General features: G+C 34.2%; 2 protein-coding genes across 3 annotated transcripts; one reads left to right on the top strand and one right to left on the bottom strand.

Moving 5' to 3' along the window:
* Positions 1–1,675: 1,675 nt before the first annotated feature.
* LOC112420389 (protein FAR1-RELATED SEQUENCE 3) lies at positions 1,676–9,861 on the bottom strand. 2 transcript variants are annotated; one of them, XM_024779449.2, is made up of 6 exons: positions 9,584–9,858; positions 6,374–8,376; positions 6,190–6,279; positions 5,818–5,967; positions 3,148–3,264; positions 1,676–2,294 (listed from the first exon to the last, which is right to left on the bottom strand). In XM_024779449.2, exons 2-6 carry the CDS (start codon positions 8,294–8,296, stop codon positions 2,250–2,252), a joined length of 2,325 nt encoding a protein of 774 aa, XP_024635217.1. In that variant the 5' UTR covers positions 8,297–8,376; positions 9,584–9,858; the 3' UTR covers positions 1,676–2,249. The 2 variants fall into 2 exon arrangements, with proteins under 2 accessions (XP_024635217.1, XP_039687453.1); XM_039831519.1 differs by lacking the exons at positions 1,676–2,294; positions 3,148–3,264 and having other exon boundaries at positions 5,936–6,069; positions 9,584–9,861.
* A 1,206-nt stretch (positions 9,862–11,067) lies between these two features.
* LOC11422529 (UPF0481 protein At3g47200) lies at positions 11,068–12,420 on the top strand. Its single transcript, XM_003601272.4, has one exon. It carries the CDS (start codon positions 11,068–11,070, stop codon positions 12,418–12,420), a length of 1,353 nt encoding a protein of 450 aa, XP_003601320.2.
* Positions 12,421–17,300: the final 4,880 nt, after the last annotated feature.

Below are 17,300 nucleotides of genomic sequence, written 5' to 3'. Positions count from 1 at the left end.
AAAGATGTGAATTAATTAGTCAACGACGTGCATTGCATGGTGTTACTTAAATTCTTCTAATCACAAATATCAATATTACACTCAAATATTTAATGAAGAGATTTTCCGTGGCTATTTTTATGTATATACATATGATCCATATTGAGAAAAGAAGGTCCACACGGTACACCATTTTTAAGAAAAAACAGAAACGTTTTTGCCAAAAACAAAAATATCACTGATACAAAACAAACGTAAATTAGCTAATGATGGTTTACAATTTTGTTTGGAAAACCTTTGTGGTAAAAAAAAAGTATGCAAGAAATAAGGATTAACGCCTATAAGAAAGTTTGGTAAAAAAAAAAATACACTTAGAAGAAATTATCAGTCTAGTGCAAGTGGTCGTTGGATGCATTCTAACTTTTTACCAAAAATAGTTTTAACATGCATATGAAAATTGTAAAAAGTTAGAACTGATTTCAGCTCGAAATGAAAACGAATCATAAAAAAATTTGGTCACACCATGTTTAACCTTCTTGCAAACTCAACTTTTTGTTTGACGTGGAAAAGTATTTCATTAAGCCTCTATTTGTATTGACGTTAAATGTGTTGTAAACATGTGTTTGACCTAATGCTATAATTTGTAGCTTCCTTAAAATCGCGTCAAATGGCCTTTGGAACGCGAGATTTCTTGTTCCACCGCCAAACCAAACAGCCTATAAGCAAATTATGGCTTCAAATAAAAAACACAGACATCATAGAGTTTCCTCAATTCAAATAATAGTGGTTTTGCTGCTGGTCCGTAATGGTATTAATTGTGTTCATTGAATCAGATTCCACTATTAAGTTTAGAAAAAGCATATATCCTTTGCAAATTTCAAACTCAACTTAAACAAGCACATAATCTATCAAAAAAGTATCCCCTACGTCAGGGAGCTTTAACGTGCAACTAAGAACAATTTTCTTCTAAGAAAACTCCAATTAAATATGACAATAAGCGTTCACCTAATTATGCCTGCTTTTGAAAATTTATTGCTGCCATTGACAAAAACGTCAAAACAATTTAATTGAATAGCACCCCAAAAGGATAGTTCTCTTTGCCCAATATAGACTATGATGAAGAGCCCCTCAGGAAGGTCTCCGACCCAAATAAATGCACTATACTACTCCCTCCGGATTAAATTTTTAACCACGTACATCAACTTTTCAACTATCATTTTTGCTTATATTTGATTTTGGAAGGGATATAGTCTATCGTGTTCCGGCACCAGGCAATCATATCACACAATGATAACAAAGATGCATAGTAATTTGGACTACCAATTCGAAATTGATATAACCATCATTAGAGTGCTACTCCTTAATTAGTGTGATAATTTTTATTGCAAAACAGACGATTGATGTGTCATATATTTAACAATGGATATCTCTGAATTCGACGAAAACAGAAAATATTGATGGATGAAGCTAGTCTCCATATTCTTTGATTTTTCCTTCCGTATTAATAAGTACTAATCTATATTATACTTATGCTATAAGTAAACGTTTTTTAGGCAAATAAGATAAACTTCAACTTAAATTGGAATTATACAAGAAGATATCCTTCAACTTAAATTGGAACTATACAAAAAGATAAACTTTAAACTAGTGTGAAGTGTTTGTCATAGGCAAAATTGTCAAAACAATGAAATAACTCTTCAAAATGGCACACATTGTGATGGTTGTTCTTCCCCCAATATAGATGTATAAAGAAACTTGTCATAAATGCAATTTATATATTCATTGTGTCACCAACCATAGTTTTTTTGCTACAACTATTATTCCCCCATGTCACACTATTTGGAAACTACTTTTCCTACCCCCCCCCAACATCAATGCATTCAAAAAATAAATTGCCAAATTTTTTGCCATCTAGATGCGTTCTTCTGAGCAATTTGTGCAGTTCGGATGCATAATTCAGAAAATAAGAAGGGCTTTTTGGTCGCGAGGGCGGGGAAAGAGCGCCCACAATATTTAGTATTTACCTTTACTTGATGAAGGGGGGTGGGCGTTGGACCATAAAGAAGGATGAAGGGAAAAAATCTAAAATAAAGCTCCTGCCTAGGACATAGTGTATGTGTCGGAGAACAAACTTGGACAAAAAGAAGCTAACCACACTAAAACACTACAACTTCTAAGTTTTGTCTGCTTTTTGTACCAAGTGGTCATTGAACTTCCATTAAGAAGCAAAGCAGCCACGCCCGCTTGAGTATGAATGAAAATTTGATGCTTTACTTTCTATGCCTTTTCAACAGAGGTTCTGATTGCACATCACCCTGCCAAATATTAACATTTAAATGGACATTAATATCAACAAAGAAAATCACCCCCCCCCCCCCCCCCCCCATAATGACACAGATTTTCAGATAAAGTAATGTAAATTGAACTCAGACAATAGATATGTACCAAGGCGGTCGTCAATTGCAATGCATATTTTTCATAAACAACTAAACATGTTGAAACCTTTTAACACAATTATTAGACCAGCATACTGAAAACTAACTTAAACCTGATGTGATGAAGGTGGATGGTTAATAGTTAATACTTTATTTTTAGGAAAGCATTGGCTCGTCCTTGTTTGCAGTCAAAGAAATTTCACTGACACTACATTATTTTCAAATAGGAGTGCAAAAAATCATCAATGCACACATAAGTTCAAGTTGAGGAATAAACAGCCGGTGGAGTTAAAAAGATTCAGCAAATAGCCTATGCCAAACTTATTTGGAATATTCAGAAAACCACTTTCATAATATAAGCATTGGCAAACAATTTGATCACCAAATTTACGTACTGAAAAATTAGTTCCTAAAATTGAAGGTCGCCAATCAATTCAGTCTCTCTTTCATGAATCCAATAGAGACAAAAAAAATGTTCAGTTCACACATTCAGGGCATGCTCAGTTGAAGCATGTATCCAGTAGATTCATCAAACTTGATTGAAGTGATCAAAGAAGGGGACTAAATTGATTGTCGGTCTTCAATTTCAAGAACTAAAAAGTCATTTCGTAAATTTAGGTTTAAATTGCTCGAACCATACATTTTCGAGGACCAAAATAGTAATTCAGTCATTACAATAATTGTATGCCTACCCAAGAATCATGGTCAAAGAGATAATGAACAAGAAACTTACAGCATGAGATAGTTGCTCACGGATATAGGCCATTGATCGTAGCATGGCACCCAATGTATCCCTGGACACTTGAAACTTAACTTCAGACTCACCGGAAGCTGTATCCGCGTCTTGAAGCTGAAACATTTACAAGAATTAATCCAACAATCAAAAAGCAGGTCAAAGTCAAGAGACAGATAATCAAATAATAACACATAATAGTATACTATGCTACGACAAGAGATGTGAATCATAATATAATTAGTGACAAGTTATCAGCATTTGTTTTTATCTATAGTTTATATTCTTTAAGGGAGGGAAGGAGCACTGGTGGTCAGTGAGAGGTAATAATGCTTGTGATTTCCAAATTGTGAATGAGAATTGTATTTTTAAGATATAAAATCAAACTGAACAACAACATCAAAAAGAAGTTATATCATATATGTGTATATATGATTGAAGAAAATGTCCAGTAACACAATAGTAGGCCACCTGGAAATAAGACAACCCGTGAATTATTAAAACAACTTAATAACTCACAAGTAAACTAAGTCCCTACATGATGCAGTCAATGCTAAAAAGAAGAAAACACAACAAAGTTGAATCAAATTGTTATGGAAAGGGCACAATTCTTTTAAGGAACGTCCCAATGATTGGGAATAACAAATTGTTATCTGCCTTGAATGAATTTTCTTAAGAACCTGGATAGTATTTGAAATGGAAATCCAAATTCACTGGACTTTTTATCAATCAGGTCACGGGACATTTTATCCATCGCAAACCACCTAAAAAATTATAACTGTGCTTTCAATTTCCCGTGTCATAACTCATGAGAATCCTTCAGAAATAAAGATGACCAAATTACACCAGTTAATGTAACACCATCTCCACTCTGGTAAGGTTCTAATTCACCCTCTGATTCATGTTATCGCCCTCTGGTTCATATCACTACATATGTGAATTGGATCTAGTTGTATGATTCAAACTGAGAATCATATGATTTTGATAACTTTATATAGATCCATTGTTGAACCAAAAGTTAACATTCAACTATTTCCACAAAGAATTATCCAACAAATGAAAAATAACACAGCAACATTGTATAAAATTACTACTCCATGTAGCCGACAGTTTACTCAAAATATGGATTCCAAGTCAAAATTCTACCTCCCACTTGACCATGGGATACTAAGGAATTGAACACTTTACCAACTATATTTGTTTCCTACAACAACAACAACCAAGCCTTATCCCACTAAGTGGGGTCGGTATATTTGTTTCCTATTCAAAACAAATTTGATAAAAACAATTATAGGATATTAATATCAAAAAGATAATGCTGTGTCTAGAAAGATAATAAAATTTAGGGCTAAATATTTTTAAGTCCCGTCGAGACATCTCATAGTTATCAATGCAGGATTGCGGAGCGGGCACTATTTAGAGACGCGGACACTAATACTAAAAATTATATTATTAACTAAGGACTAAGAAAGTATAAAAGAATCTATTTATTATTAATCTAAATAAAAAAAAATATTATTAGTATAAATGAAAAATATATTTAGTATTAATATGTATTAATACCAGTACTTCAAAAAAAAAAATATAGTATTAATACCACTGTTATTTACTTATTTAAATTAATTGATTTTATATAACAACAGTAAATGGTATTTTACTGCTATTAACTTAGTTAGAAAAACAGTAAAATAATTTAAAAAGAAGATGGTAACTACGAAAGGCCCAATTTGTTACATTATGTCACTGGACCTAGCCCAACCCATTGGTTTTCTTTGCATCTTTTACCCTAGTTTTTTTTCCATCTTCTACCTACTTTACGCCTCTCCCATCAGCCGCACCACTGTTCATCCTTCTTCTTTTTCACGACCGGTTGATTTACAGTTCGGATTTGCTTTCCTGCTCGTCTATGAGAGATACAGATGCATATAAATCCCAATTATCTGCATCTTAATTGTTCTTCTTCACAGTTCTTCACTTCTTTCATTTCTTCTCCTTCTTCTCTTTAACCGTGAAAAAGGGAGTAGTGGCGGATTTGTCCTTGCACCGCTCCGAACTGGTCACCGCAATAACGGCCGCTCCCACTGCATCACACATCTGCAGCGCTCCAATGTGACTGGGAGCGGAGGCTTCATTATTTCCATGTCGCGCCACTATATTGGCCGCACCAAGCACTTTTGATAACCTAGAGAAACCTACTATCAGGTCACCACTATCGGGCCACCTAAATTCTAAGATGGTATCGAAGTCTATCCGAGATCCATTGGGAGTTGGCACGCTTGCTATCAGGTCACCGCTAGTCCAGGGCGTGGAGAGGGTTAAGAGTCTCACATTTGATGAGATATGGCATGACAATGTGTTTATAAGCGATGGGTCTCATCACCTTACAAGCCGGTTAAGTAGAGGATGAGTTAGGCCCAACCCAAATTCTAATTAGTATATCATCTTCTTCAGCAACGTAACCAATATCAAAGACTCATCATAAAAACTCACTTTATAAATTGAAATTGCAAGTACATCTTTCTTATCCCCTATAGCAACTTATTATCAAGAATATTGCTTCAAAGGAAGTTTGACCACGACGTTTAAAGATGCATTGGTCTGTGCTTTTCTAGTACTAGAACAACTATACAAAAAATATTTAGGACATGTTTAGAAAATAAAATCACATACCCTGAGGTTTACTACAGCGACCTTATTTGCTGGCCTTGAGAGCTGTTCACTGATGTAGCCCATAGACTTCAGCATTGGTTCCAAAGAAACTCTTGAGAGCTGAAACTTAACCTCAGATTCTGTTGATGGATTCCTACTGTAATCTTGCAACTGCAATATGGTGCTTGAAATATGTTAAAGGATTAAATCTCCTAACTGGTTATCAAATATGATATGAGAGGGCAAAAGTAAAGTACTTTTCCAGCTGAAACGCTACAGAAGGTATCCATAAACATGCAAATAAAGCACCGAAATCAGGACCAACTATAAACCAAAGCTAAATAAAGAATATTAGAATTTACTTTTCCTTAGTTGGGGATAATATGAGCATACCTTCAGATTGATAACAGCTACTTTATTCCCTAGACTTGAGTTTTTGTTCTCCATTACCCATGTCATTGATTTTAGGCATGGAAGAACCACCTATATGAAAGATATCAAGGATCAAATCAATTCCATGGAATCCTATTCCATTAAACAATAGAAGCAGAAGGAAAAAGGATCTTTTTCCATATACCATGTTTCCAGATGGACCATCATCTCTATGAACAGACACCGGGGCCATTCGTGGCAAATTTAGGTCAGCAGCTGATTGAACCGAACCACCAGAATCATTAAGATTAAACCTCCTTGATTCATCTTGTCGGGGCCACAAAAGAGGAGTTATATCCAAAGTTGAACTGGTGGTAGTTTTCTTGTCATTTTTAGTCCCACTGACTTGATTATTTGGAGGTTTAGCTTTGGCAGCACTTCTTTTCATCACAGCAACCTTCTTTTCACCTTCTTTAAAACCAGTCATAGCAGCATTATAAGTTTCCATAGTTACCGCCCCATCTTCAGCATATCTGATGGCTTCCCGACATAGATTACTGTACCTCGATGTCAGAGACTTCTGTCCATGTGATTCACCAGTACGTTCATCTGATCCAGCACTACTTTTTGCATTTGTTGTCCACCGTTTTAAGATGTAATGAGATGGTAATGTAAGTACATTTGTCACAGTAAAAACAGTTAAAATGTGCCTGCAAAGAATGCCCGAATGCTCAAACATGTGGCAACTACAATTAGCTCTCAATTCAGCATGGTTAAATGCGACAGTATATGCCTTGTCGACATCCTCAAACTTTGCAACCTTGAATGTGCTATTTACATCATCTCCTTCAGTTATATTTGCAGTATAAACAAAAGTTTCAACTAGCTCTTCCTGAAACTTCAAAAATATTTTTCTTGTATAAAGGTTAGCAGCCTGTTTCTCCATTGGTGAAGGTGTCTTCAAAACTGGTGTTGTGCAAATTGTCTCAAAGTCTGCTTCTGTTTCCTTTTCTATCCAGCTCTCTAAGGCTCTTTCATACTGCCTAAAGAACAATGGCAATGTCATCTCTTGGTCGACATAACCATCAAAAAAAGAACCACCAAATCCCTGATTAGGAGATATTGCAGCAAAAAATGAATCACGGAAGTATGCTGGAACCCATTGAGCACGAGCATTATACAGAGACTGAAGCCAATCATTTCTTCTAAGTTTGTATTTATCAAGGATAGAAATCCAAGATGACTCAAACTCCTCAATAGTTTCCGTCAGGTTAATACAAGTATAAAGTTCACCCTGAAATTTTGGATGTGCTAGACATACATGGGCCAACTTTTCCTGGCCTTCCCTCAAGACATCCCACTTGTTAATACAGTGGCGAGCTTGTGGGAAAACTTGTGAAACTGCCACCTGTATGGCTGTGTCTTGATCGGTAATTATGGAGACAGGCTGTCGATCATTCATTGCTGTGAGAAATGTCTTAAAGAGCCAAAAAAAAGAAGCCTCGGAGTCATCTAAAAGGAGTGCACAACCAAACAAAACCACCTGACCATGATTGTTTACACCGGTAAAAGGAGCAAATGGCACTTTGTACCGGTTAACTCGACATGTGGTGTCCAGATGAACTGCATCACCATAATGACTGTAAGCTGTCCTGGATCGGGCATCTGCCCAAAAGACATTAGACATATGGTTGTCTTCATCCAGTTGTATAGCATAGAAGAACCCAGGGTTCTCACCCTGCATTTTCTTAAAATACTCCAGCAGATTATGGGCATCCTTCCCTAATGTCCTGTTTTGAAAAGGTGGCCGAGCAGAAATATTCATAAATTTGTCATTTTTAACAGGGGGGCTTGGTTCAGCGGCAGTGGTAGCTTGAATATTCAACACCGCACAAGTATTCTGATTAGAATTGTGATTCCCATCCACGGATACATACATGACACCACTTGGAACAAGTCCAACTCCCTGATAAGTTTCAGGCATAGTCCTTCCAACACTGGAAAAATGCTTACGTGGTTGCAGGTTTTGTGCATTATGAATTTCACTGTCACTGGGTTCTGCATACCCATCATCTGACTGAGCTTGATGATCACTTTCTTCTTCAACATTTATCACATGAACATCCATTTGAAACAATTTACAAGGCTATGCTACTCCGCGTCTAATTCATGGATTAATGTACCAACCACGGACTGTATATTGTATCCCTATAAAACAGAAAGTAGGTGCAATCTAAGTTATCTGAGCTCCAATAGTAAATTCAAAATTGCAAATGCAATGCATGAAGTCAAAAAATGATACCCATAGACTGTTCAAAACCTCATTATATAAAAGTCACTATTACACACTCTGTGAATGTGTTCAATCATTTTATCCATGTACATTGTTAATAATGAAATAAAATAATTGTTCTGATAAAAAAAATAAAAAATAAAACTCCCCAAATTAAAGTTTAAATGAAACTGCATCAAATTATTGTGGTCATGCTATAACCCAGTCTTTGTGTTTAAATTACAATTTAAAACCAATAGGGAATCACACATATTGATATATACCCAACCTATGCCACTAACAGGACATGGTCAATTAAGTGTAAAATTGAGTGAAAAACTAATGGACGAGCTTATAGTGGATAAGCTAGCAGATTGAATTTGTAGTGTTTGGTAAAATTAGTGATTGAACAAGCGTTATGGGTTTTTATATTTTTGTCTTAACCCTCCAGTTCTTAGGGGAAGGGAGCCCTAGTAATCCAAAGTTCGGCCACGGGGTAAGTAAGGTTTGGCCATAAATTGTCATGATTCGTCTTTTGGTGGAGCTCATTAACCACTTGAGCCCAATCACTTGGTTGGTTACAAGTATTTTTGGTCGAAGGAAATCGCTAATAACAACTAGCTAATAAATATCAAATGACAAAAAGATATTTTTAATTTAAAAAAAAAAAAAAAAAATCAACTTATTTGAAACAGCCTATTTGGATTGGCTTATTTGAGCTTCTCTACTGATGCTATTTGGCAAATTTAATAAGCTTTTTTCAACTTATTTTCACAAGTTCTCCAATATAGCTTATAAAAACAATTTAATGTTAGTTTATCTTTTGCTATAAAAATAGCTTACGCAAGTTCATACAAAAGCACTTATCATGAATCATGATAGCTTACCAAAAAGGTTAATTTTGGTCCTATGAGCTTATAAGTCCTAAAGCTACAAGCTCGAAAACTGACATTGTCAAACAGAGCCTAAAACAATTCATAAGTTGTTTACAATAACAATGAAAAAATATTAAATTGCAATGAAAAAACTAAACTTTGTATAAAAATCAACAAAGCCCCTAATTAATAATAATTTACGGAATTAATTAACGAAACGGTTTTGCAGAAATTAAATTGACATGAAGAATTAAGAACCCTAACTTACCGAAAGTATTACGACGGTGCTTTGGAGGTGGTGAGGGTTTCGCGACCACCGGAGAGTTGCAGAGAAAGAACTGAGAAGAAGAAGAGGAGAGAGAATGTGAGTGCGTGTCACAGATTCAACGTGACATAAGTACACACGCGTGTTGTGTGCCGTTTGATTAAGATTTAACGGTTCAAGATGACTTGGATGAAACTGCTTTTTCTTTTAAGAAAGTGGGATCTGAATAAAGCTGTGGTTTTTGTGGTGGGATTTGTCAAGTGCATCACCAATGTTGTGGGTCAAACATTTTGCATGTGTTTTCTGTATTCTTCTACTTTATTAAATTAATTAAAAACCTATGACTTTCTTTCAAAAGAAAATTTAAATTTAAAACCTATAATTTATTGTATCTTTTTTTTTTTTTAGACAAAAGGGAATATAATAAATAAAAAGAGAGATCCATAGTTAGGGAACATTAGACCTGACCCAAAATCAACCCAATGGAGAATACATCGTGATAAAACATTAAAGTGAAACAACCCTAATCAATCCTAACAAATTGAACACTCCTCACGGGCGCAACCAAACAAACCCGCGTACGAGCTAGAAACCGGGTTACAAAAAAGATGACAAGTGAACATCAGTAGGATAAAAAGGGGTTTTAGGTTGGCGAATGGATCGACCGTCATCACGGCAACTAAGATCCACGTACCAGCAATCCCCTAAACAAAGCAGCAGGTATAAAGCTCTTTCGAGCATCACTCCGAAAACAATCACACGGACTACGACGGATAAAAGGACGGTACGGTACCGGTGTGGAGGCGGACCTGAAGCATCAAGATCTGCAGATCTCAATAGACCTGGAAGAATAAGAGAATCAAGCAAGGAACACCAACACAACTAGTTTCTCAAGAACGTGTTTGAACCCATATCAAGTCCAAACCGTCGGTAACCAAACTTTGATAATAATATATGATTAAATGTATATATAAAATAATATTGACAATGTATAAAAATTAAACTTTTAATTAGATTATACGTTAAAGTTTTGTAGTTTTATTGAGTTTTTAACTAAAATTTTGTAGTTTAATTTTTTTAATATAGTTTAAATCTGTTCAAGAAAACATATATCAAAGGAAACCACTAATAAATCTCCTTTTCTACTCCTAATGAGAAACATGTAATTAGTTTCACAAAACAAAGTTTGACTTAATAACTCTTAAGTTAAGGAGACTTTTTGGAATTGACTTGAATGTTGACCAATTAATTTCCTCACACAATCACTGAAGCTGAGTATGTTATCTCTTCCTTTTGCTCCTTCTTTCTCTTCCTTTGCTGAGAGTGAAACTCATACTTCATATCCTATGTTGTTGCTTTTCAAGCAACACTCTTCTTAAGCCACCACATTAATGTGTGTTCTTCACTCAGGTACTTCTATGTTTCCTTACTTTACTATCCTTGTATTATAGTCTTGTACTGCTAGTTTCAAAAGGGTAATGAAGGAAATGGAGTTACAACAAAATGGTTTCATTCAAAGTGAAAATGAAAATAGAGAGTTGATAATTCACATGGAAAACATGTTACAAAGTGTTGAACTTCCCTTAGTTTCACGTTGTTGTATATACAAAGTACCTCAAAAAATCCGAAAACTCAACCAAGAAGCCTATACTCCAACCATTGTTTCCATTGGTCCATTTCACAATGGAGACAAGAGGTTAGAATCAATGGAAGATCTCAAATTGAGGTACCTCAAGAGTTTTTTCTTAGAAAGGACTCATAAGGGGTTAGGAGATTGCATTGGTTACATCAAAAAATCTGAAGAAATCATTAGATCTTGTTACTCAGAAGCCATTGAACAAACTAGTGATGATTTTGTTAAGATTATTTTAACCGATGCTTGTTTTATAATTGAGTATTTTCTTCGGTCGCTTGAGTGGCCACAAGAAGATCCTTTGTTATCCAAACCATGGTTGAGGTGTGATGTGAAGCTTGATCTCATATTACTTGAAAATCAGCTTCCTTGGTTTGTTCTTGAAGACTTGTTCAACCTAACAGAACCTAGTTGCATCGATGGCGAGGTTTCTTCATTTTTTGATGTTGCTTTTCATTATTTTAAGGTTCATTTCCTGCAGAGTATATTGCCTAATGAAACAAATAACAAGAACTTCACTATCAATTATTTTCATGAGCACTATCAACAATATATAATGAAACCGGATCAAGTTAGTATGCAATTACATAACCTCACTGATCTGTTAAGAGTATTTTACTTGCCACCTGATATGCTACCAAAGAGGGAAAAACAAATAGTGAAGCATTTGTTTAGTGCAAGCCAGTTAGTAGAAGCAGGTGTAAAACTCCATGTTGGTCAAGATTACCAAAGTGTACTTGAGTTAAAATTTGCAAAGGGCGCGCTTACAATACCGAGATTCGAAGTTTGTCACTGGACTGAGACGCTTTTAAGGAATGTAGTTGCGTTCGAGCAATGTCATTATCCGTTTCAGACTTACATAACTGATTATACAATCCTGTTGGATTTCTTGATTGATACAAGTCAAGATGTTGATAAACTTGTTGAGAAGGGAATAATGATTAACACATTGGGTGATAGCAATGCAGTTGCTAAAATGATTAACAATCTTTGCCTTAATGTTGTTCAGGAAAATATCAATGGCGGTTATATTTCGCTATGCAGAAAATTGAATTGCTTTTATGAGGACCCTTCTCATAAATATAAGGCAATCTTCATACATGATTACTTCAGCACTCCTTGGAAAATAACATCTTTTGCAGCTGCAATTGTGCTACTACTGCTTACTCTAATTCAAGCTACATGTTCTATTATCTCATTATTTTAGGTTGAACTATTGTACTCATCATTCTTCAATAATGTTATCATCTTTAGTTTTTTATTTAATGTTCTGCATGCATTGAATACAAGTGTCAAGGTTCTTGTACTCTCTAGATCAGAATACAGTTGATGTAGTTATTGAATCTAATGCAACTACTGATATTAAATGCATAAATTTCAGTTCTGCTATTGCCACAATAGACACAGTAGTTCAAGATTGTAAGTCTCTTATTCACCAATACATTGAAATTTTGCTTTATGCTTGTTGATTGGAAGATATGGTTATGATTTATGAAACCTGCCTTAAACAACGCCTTAGGAGTTAGATAGGAATTCCATCCTACTTTAATTAATAAATCTAATGCATCTGTTGTTAAATGCATGAATTACAATTCTGCTCTTGCAACAATAGTTCAAGATTCTAAGTCACTTGTGCACCAGTTTGATTTAATAATATTATCATCTTTAGTTTTTGATTTAATGTTCTGCATGCATCGAATACAAGCTTCATTGTTTTGTACTCATAGATGCTTAAGGGATATAAGACACTTGATCATTAGTCCATTTGTTTTAGATTTTGAGATGTCTCAAACTAGATCAAAATGCAGTTGTAGTTAATGAATCTAATGCAACAATTGAATCAGCAAAAAAGTTTGGAACTAGAACTTGGTTAGGAGAATGGTTATTGCTTAATGCAATATGTTGTTTAACTTAAAAATGGCAGAAAATGGAGTGGAAAGTAATAGGGGAAAAAGCCAAATAAATGTGGAAAAAAAATTTAGTTGGAGATGCAGGGTATCAATCCCTATACCTCTCGCATGCTAAGCGAGCGCTCTACCATCTGAGCTACATCCCCATATAATATAAATATTAAAAACAGCAGTATTATTTTTCAAAAACAAATAAATAAATAGCAGTTTTAAAAACATAGGTGATTTTTATATTCTATGGGACTCCTTGTACAAAATTTGAAGGGAGTAGCCATAGTTTTTTTTTTTTTTAATCGGCAAAATTTATTAAGTCAAGCTAGTGAAAAGGAACACCACCAAAAAGATAACATTACAAAGGTGTCGTATATATACGGAACACCTCTAAGATAGCACACCAAAAAGCTTCGCATACAAAAGAACCTCTAACCAAACCTCTAAAGTCCAAGAAAACCAAACCACAGCAGATCCCACTGCCACAAGGAGGCTGTGTAGCAGCTCCAAGACAGGAAGAGACCTGCAACTTGCTGAAACAGCAAACAAGCATCCGAAAACAGCACTAGTTATACAACTTATACTTATCTTCCACGTTCTCTTATAAATGAACCTTACAAAATCATCACTAGTTTGTTCAATGGATTCTAAGGTACCGTTTGATACGGCTTTTTTCCAGCTTCTCTATGTTTTTAAGGAGAAGTCAGGTCAAACACAATATTAATAAAGTATCTTCGAAGAAAAGTACTTTTTTAGAATGCATAAAATTGAATGAAATGAGCTTTAACCAAAAGTTGTTGAATGCTACTTCAAAAAACTACTTCTCCCCAATTTATTTTACAAACACCTCTCTACAACTCACGTTGGCAACCTTTTCTTTTATTTTTTCAATATGTTTTTTTCTTCCATTTTATTTTATTTTTTGAACCGATCCATTTAATTTTTTTTAATGACGGTCCATTTAAGTTTATTATCTATTTTTTAAGGAATTTTATTATCTTTTTATCACTTATATATTAATTTCAATATCTTTTGATTATCACAACCTCGCAAATATTTTTATTCACGTTGTCAATGAATGACACCGAATATTTTTATTCCCTTTCTTCAACCTCGGAAATATATACACACACATTAGTGTTTAGAGTAATACTTTATGTTCGTCTGTCTGTTTTTTTGTTACGCTAATGCATATAATTTTTTTTAGTGTTGCGTAATGCGTAATGCATATAATTATTTTTATAAAATTTTGATTTTAATTAAAAGTACAAGTGTAGTTGCCTAAAAAAATTATACTTATATATATTTTACACATTTGTATTGTAATAAACTATGCATATCTTTTTCTTATTAAAAAAACTAAACATATATTTCTCAATGACACCAGCAATGTAACAAATATAATATTATATAATATAAATTCTTATCTTTTTGACTGACACTAAAAATATGGTATTCTTATAACAAGAAATTTTATAGCAAAATTTGTTATAGAGTATAATTGAAAAAGAGAAAACCAATTATTCTCATTATATGTACACACACATATACATATTATGGATGTTATCTCTGAATATATGATTGAACGTGACGAAGAAAACAATATAAATGAAAAAATCAGTTCATATAATCCAAGAAGAGTACAAGATGGAGGCTACATAAATAAAGTTATAAATTAAATAGGAGTTGCATTGATGGAGAGTAAAAATGTTTGAGTTTGTGATGATTTATGTTTTTTTTTTAAAAAGATGATTATTGTTTTTAATTTTCCAAACTACTTTGATATTATTTATGTTATTATTTGAGCCTCATTAAATTATTTCTCCTATTCAAATATTTAACAAGTCCTTTATATGATGATACAAATTTGTATTCATGTTACACAAAATAAACGTCATTGAGTAAATATAGTATTTGTAAAAATATATCTTTTATATTTTAAACATTTTTTCCCTTCAAAAAATATTTTAGACATTTTTTTTATTTATTATGTTAATTCATAATGAATTCAAAGTTTTTTTTATTTATAGACAATGCATAAATATATAAATATATGTAAGGTTCCGGGTTCAAACCCCCTACACCACCAAAAAAATAATAAATTCAAAGTTTTGTACAATATTTTGTCAAACAACTTTTAACTTAAAAATAACTTTAGAACTAAAATAAAAAAATAAAAAAATAATAAAAAACAGTTTTAGTTTTTTTTAAGAACTTTATTTTAACTTTGTTTTAAAGTAACTTTTAGACCGAAAAAAATGCCGACCAAACGGTACGTAACAAGATCTAATGATTTCTTCTGATTTTCTGATGTAACCAAGATGTTAGAATCAATGGAAGATCTCATAATGAAATGGACCAATGGAAACAAGACTATACAAGGATAGTAAAGTAAGAAAATATAGAAGTACCTGAGTGAAGAACACAAATTAATGTGGTGGCTTAAGAAGAGTGTTTCAACCCATGAGCCAGGAAAGCTTATAACGAGATATTGTTAAGTTCGAGGTTGTTCTAAACACTTTGGTAATATAAGGTTCATTTGTTGAGTTGTGAGCTTTAAAAGACAAACTACATGCTTTTTTTATAACCTCTTCGTTTAATCCTATGTTGTCTCCAACTAACCCTCCACCCATGTTTCTATATTTGAAGACTTAACTTCATTGCAGTTTCATAGAAGCTTGGTTGTACTTGTTTGATTAATTAGTACGTAATTTCTGTGAAATTGGAATGAATGGTGATGGGTGAAATTACTTGGTTGTTGATGTTGATGTTGATGACTGACTTAAAGTCTTCTAAATGGGCTCCATAGTTTTTTTTCCTCCAATCAAACCATGGCTTGTAACTTGTAAGTATTTTTTTTTTCTTTTTTTCAAATTGTAACTTTTAAGTTATATTGTTAGTTATTTATCAATCAAAACAAAAATATTTAATGTGAGATAAATAAAGTGGTATCAATGAAATTTGGTTCGTTACATACTCATATTTAATAAATAACTTGAGAGAGTTTGGTGTGTGTGACACTTTCGTGTGGAAATGTGAAAAGAGTGGTTGTTATTTAGTTAGTAGTGTCTACCAAGTGTTTGTCGATAACTTCAGAGATAACTCTCTACTGAGTTAACAACTTAGTTTGGAGGGTGTGTCGAGGTTGCTTCCCACACGGGTTCGTCTTGCAAATAGAGGAATCACGTGCCCTATGGAATGTGTCATCTGCAGTGAAGAAAACGAGAATGCTATGCTCACCATGCTGACATGTCCACGTGTTGTGTAGGTTTGCCGTTCTGTGCATTTGTCGGACTCCAGCAGACAAACTGCAAGTCAGTTTAACAACATGGAAGACACAATTTTCAGTTTGCTACAACACCTTCAGAACATGCAAGCTGAGCGTTTCGCCGTTACCTTGTGGAGTATTTGGAAAAGAAGAAATCTAAAGCTATGACAGCAATTGACCAAGTAATGGAACATGATGTTCACCTGGCGCTAGGGATGGCCATTAGACCCAGGCCCGATGGATATCCGCAAAAATTACCCACAATGGGTAGGGTAAATACCTGCTTTCATGGGTATGGGCATGGGTCCGGGTAATTATCCGCAAACTTAAAAGGGTACGGACACGGGTATGGGCACTATACTATCCATCTCCGCAACCCACACATATGTATTTATATAATATAATAAATAATTTATATATTAATTAATTAATTTACCTAACTATTTAAGCTTAAACCTAAACCTAGCCTTCTGCTGCGTTGAATCTCTTCCGCCTGCCTGCATTTCGTTGTTTTTTGTTATCCATCTTTTCTGCTTTCAGGTAACTATTTTTTGAATCTTATACTTCTAAAGGGATGACAATTGGATCCAAGTCCGATGGGTACCCGCCAAATACTACGATACATATTGTTTTTTATTTGGCTAAATACTACGATTCATATTATTTTATGAGTTGATTTGAAATTTTTTGGATCATAGTTTTATTTCAATTGTGGGTTTTTTTTATTGTCTTTTCATAGTTAAAATGCGGGTAATGGGTGCGGGTATGGGCACTTAGGTGCCCATAGGATATGGGGAAGGGCACTAAAGTTGTTGCCCACAAGGGTACGGATCCGTGTGCGGATATTTTTTACAAACGCGGGTATGGGAATAGATACTATAGTACCCTACCCATTGGATACTCATTGCCATCCCTACC

The sequence above is a fragment of the Medicago truncatula genome, chromosome 3 (assembly GCF_003473485.1).
Source record: "Medicago truncatula cultivar Jemalong A17 chromosome 3, MtrunA17r5.0-ANR, whole genome shotgun sequence".
NCBI lineage: Eukaryota > Viridiplantae > Streptophyta > Magnoliopsida > Fabales > Fabaceae > Medicago > Medicago truncatula.
Note: the sequence above shows the minus strand (reverse complement) of the source record. Positions and strands in the feature narration are given on the sequence as shown.

Excerpts from the sequence above, each read along its gene's own strand:
- LOC11422529 (XM_003601272.4), top strand. The coding sequence starts at position 11,068 with ATGGAGTTACAACAAAATGGTTTCATTCAAAGTGAAAATGAAAATAGA.
- LOC112420389 (XM_024779449.2), bottom strand. The coding sequence starts at position 8,296 with ATGGATGTTCATGTGATAAATGTTGAAGAAGAAAGTGATCATCAAGCT. Across the intron at positions 6,280-6,373 it reads ATGGTCCATCTGGAAACATG|GTGGTTCTTCCATGCCTAAA; the intron begins GTATATGGAAAA and ends TCTTTCATATAG. Across the intron at positions 2,295-3,147 it reads GTGAGCAACTATCTCATGCT|GGTGATGTGCAATCAGAACC; the intron begins GTAAGTTTCTTG and ends AATATTTGGCAG.